The 2,746-nt window shown below is 32.8% G+C and overlaps 1 protein-coding gene across 1 annotated transcript; it reads left to right on the top strand.

Moving 5' to 3' along the window:
- Window positions 1-15: 15 nt before the first annotated feature.
- LOC110444362 lies at window positions 16-1,229 on the top strand (the record flags this gene model as incomplete). Its single annotated transcript, XM_021488747.1, has 2 exons — window positions 16-234; window positions 1,081-1,229. Coding segments are annotated over exons 1-2 (368 nt in total), but the record flags the coding sequence as incomplete, so codon positions are not given.
- Window positions 1,230-2,746: the final 1,517 nt, after the last annotated feature.

The following is a 2,746-nucleotide window of genomic DNA, read 5'->3' as shown; positions in this document are numbered from 1 at the left end:
AATGTGGAAGTGTTTATGACCACAGACATTCAAGAGCAGGCGGCATCACGTAAGGCTGACTTGTATACAACTACACAAACTGACGAGAAGCCGGTGGACAGTGCGCCGGACAAACCAACCAAGGAGACGAAGACCACAGAAACCCCTTTATCAACACCACAATCGAAAGTCAGAATTCCCAAACGGAGGAAAAGCGTGAAGCTTGACAATGTCGTTGACTGCCTTCATTATAGGGTAAGTTTTACTTATTACTAAAATATCAATACTTTTGTTTATTTTAATCTATTCAGCACATAAAAACTGGTTATTAAATGTTTTTAATTACATGCTTAATGGAATACGTAGTAGTTTCTCAATTATAAGTAGTCTCTAATGGAACGTACCTGTTTACTATACAAGAAAACATGTAGGTTGATTGACGACATTTACGTCATATCCGGAACACCTAGATTTAATGTAGGTTATTGGGGGTTTATTGTTTTTAAAGTCCTGTCTTTTCATGACGAATGTAAGATTAAAGTTAGTCTTTTTTCTTTTAAATTAGTATTATTATCATTTTCTATTTTAGCTGCTTTAATTTAGTTTGATGCTTCATACGGAAGTTTCTAATGCTGATCAAGCGTTCGATTATAATATTTTATATTCGTTGAAAAAAGATGGTAAAAGACCATAATCTGTATAGATGAATTTAAAAAAAAAATCCTTTAGTGTCATTGTACGAGAGATTTCCTTAACTATTATTGAATAAGTAGTTTTATCCACTATCATTGTACAAGTGCTTTCATGTATTGTCATTGTACAAGTGATTTCATGTATTGTCATTGTACAAGTGATTTCATGTATTGTCATCGTACAAGTGATTTCATTTTTTGTCACTGTACAAGTGTTTTCATTTATTGTCACTGTACAAGTGTTTTTACAATTTGTTTTTTATGAATCTTCATTCTACAAGTGCTTTCATTTATTTTCATTGTATACGAGTTTTCATTCACTGTCATTGAATAGGTACTTTCATTTACCATCGTTGTACGAGTTGTTTCCTTTACCAACATTGTACAAGTGTTCTATTTACTGTCACAGTTTGAGGAGTCCTACAACGCTATGATGACAGCCTTCCAGCTCTTTGACTACCTGAGTGACAACTACATATCTCGGATAGACTTCCGACGGTGCTTACAAGAATTTGGCTTCAACGTTACCGTCACGGAGCTCGACAACTTCCTCGCAAGGTGAGTCGGGATTCTGAGTAAAGGAAATATCAGATTGTCTTAAGATTAGTTGTCCAAGATTTCCTTTTCCTTGTTTTGAAATTCATTAGACCAGTGTTTGCTTTATTGGAGATGTTAATATATTTACATTGAATTGTATTTCTATTTTTACTACATTTTGGAAAAGTTCGCTTTGGGGTGTCATATTCGCTTTTGTGTCTTAGAAGTTTTAAAATATGTCAACAAACAATATGCTTAGAATTTTTTTTAATTATTTGAGATGGATGTTTTGCATGCTTTGAAGATTGTTTCCATTGCAGATTTGACTGATATAACAAGCTATACCATTAAGATAATTCTTATACTTGCTTACGTCCTATAAAAAGTGAAGCTCCCATGAATAATGTGTCCTGGAATATGTTAAAACATTCAGCATTATTGTAGTAGAGTAAACTGAAGCATTTTGACGATTTTTCATGTTATTTGTTGTGTTTGTAGCTTTTATTGGCATAAATGGTACTTGAATGTATACAGAACAAAACCAAATGCTTGCTTATGCTTACAATGACATTCGGTAGTCCAATGAATGTTTCGACCGTAAAGTAACCATGCTATTTGTCAGTGTTTAATTGTAATATGCCGGCTAAAATAGACTCGTGAATATGCTATTGAATCATAAATTACTGCCTTTTTATGAATTCATTAGCATTGCGAACTGACCTTCTTTCCTACCTATAATATATATTATTCATGTACCTTACAAAATTATTGTGTTAAAATCAGTAAATAACATAGTTTATGTTTTAAAACACAGAAAGATCACACGGACCAAAAGATTCAAAATAAAAAGAGAGGTGACATTTTGCACTAGACGCAAGATGTGGTATGTGTCTATAGCAAGCAACTACCTTACTGTTTAAACCTAGTATTAGGCGATACTATGCTAACTGTTAACGAGGAAAAGTAGGTCAAATGTATATTTAATCGATTTGTGATAGCATTTTCTGTAGGTGCTTCAGTGCGACTGGTCGTCGTTGAAGAGTAAAGAAGTACTTATATATAATTAGTTGTAGATAATTATAGTTAATATTTGTGTAGAAATTAGATACATGCCATATAAAGCCATATAATGTACTAAAATTCGATCTTTGATTTGTAGCTCATTAATCATAGTTTTCAATAAACTGTTTCCATTTTGTCGTTCAATTCATAATTGAATTATACAACGATTGATATAAAGTTTAACCGAGGGACAAGGTGATGAATTGATGCGTTCGTGTCTCAATTGATTGTGTTCATATAGTCATTAAGGCGAAGTCGGTTTCTTTGCGATTCTTTGGGGAAACAGTGGATGTTCTGGAATATATGCAGGTGCCCTGCATTAGTATAAAATAAGTCTTGAAATTTCTATTTGAGTCACAGCGAGTAAGAGCTAAACAAGAAAATTTGACATCATTAATACAACAAGATGAAAACAGTACATAGATTCTAATGCGGACAACTAATTATAAGAAAAGAAATATACCTCAGGTAAAACA

The sequence above is a fragment of the Mizuhopecten yessoensis genome, unplaced genomic scaffold, assembly GCF_002113885.1.
Source record: "Mizuhopecten yessoensis strain PY_sf001 unplaced genomic scaffold, ASM211388v2 hete_36105072, whole genome shotgun sequence".
NCBI classification, from domain to species: Eukaryota; Metazoa; Mollusca; class Bivalvia; order Pectinida; family Pectinidae; genus Mizuhopecten; species Mizuhopecten yessoensis.
Note: the sequence above shows the minus strand (reverse complement) of the source record. Positions and strands in the feature narration are given on the sequence as shown.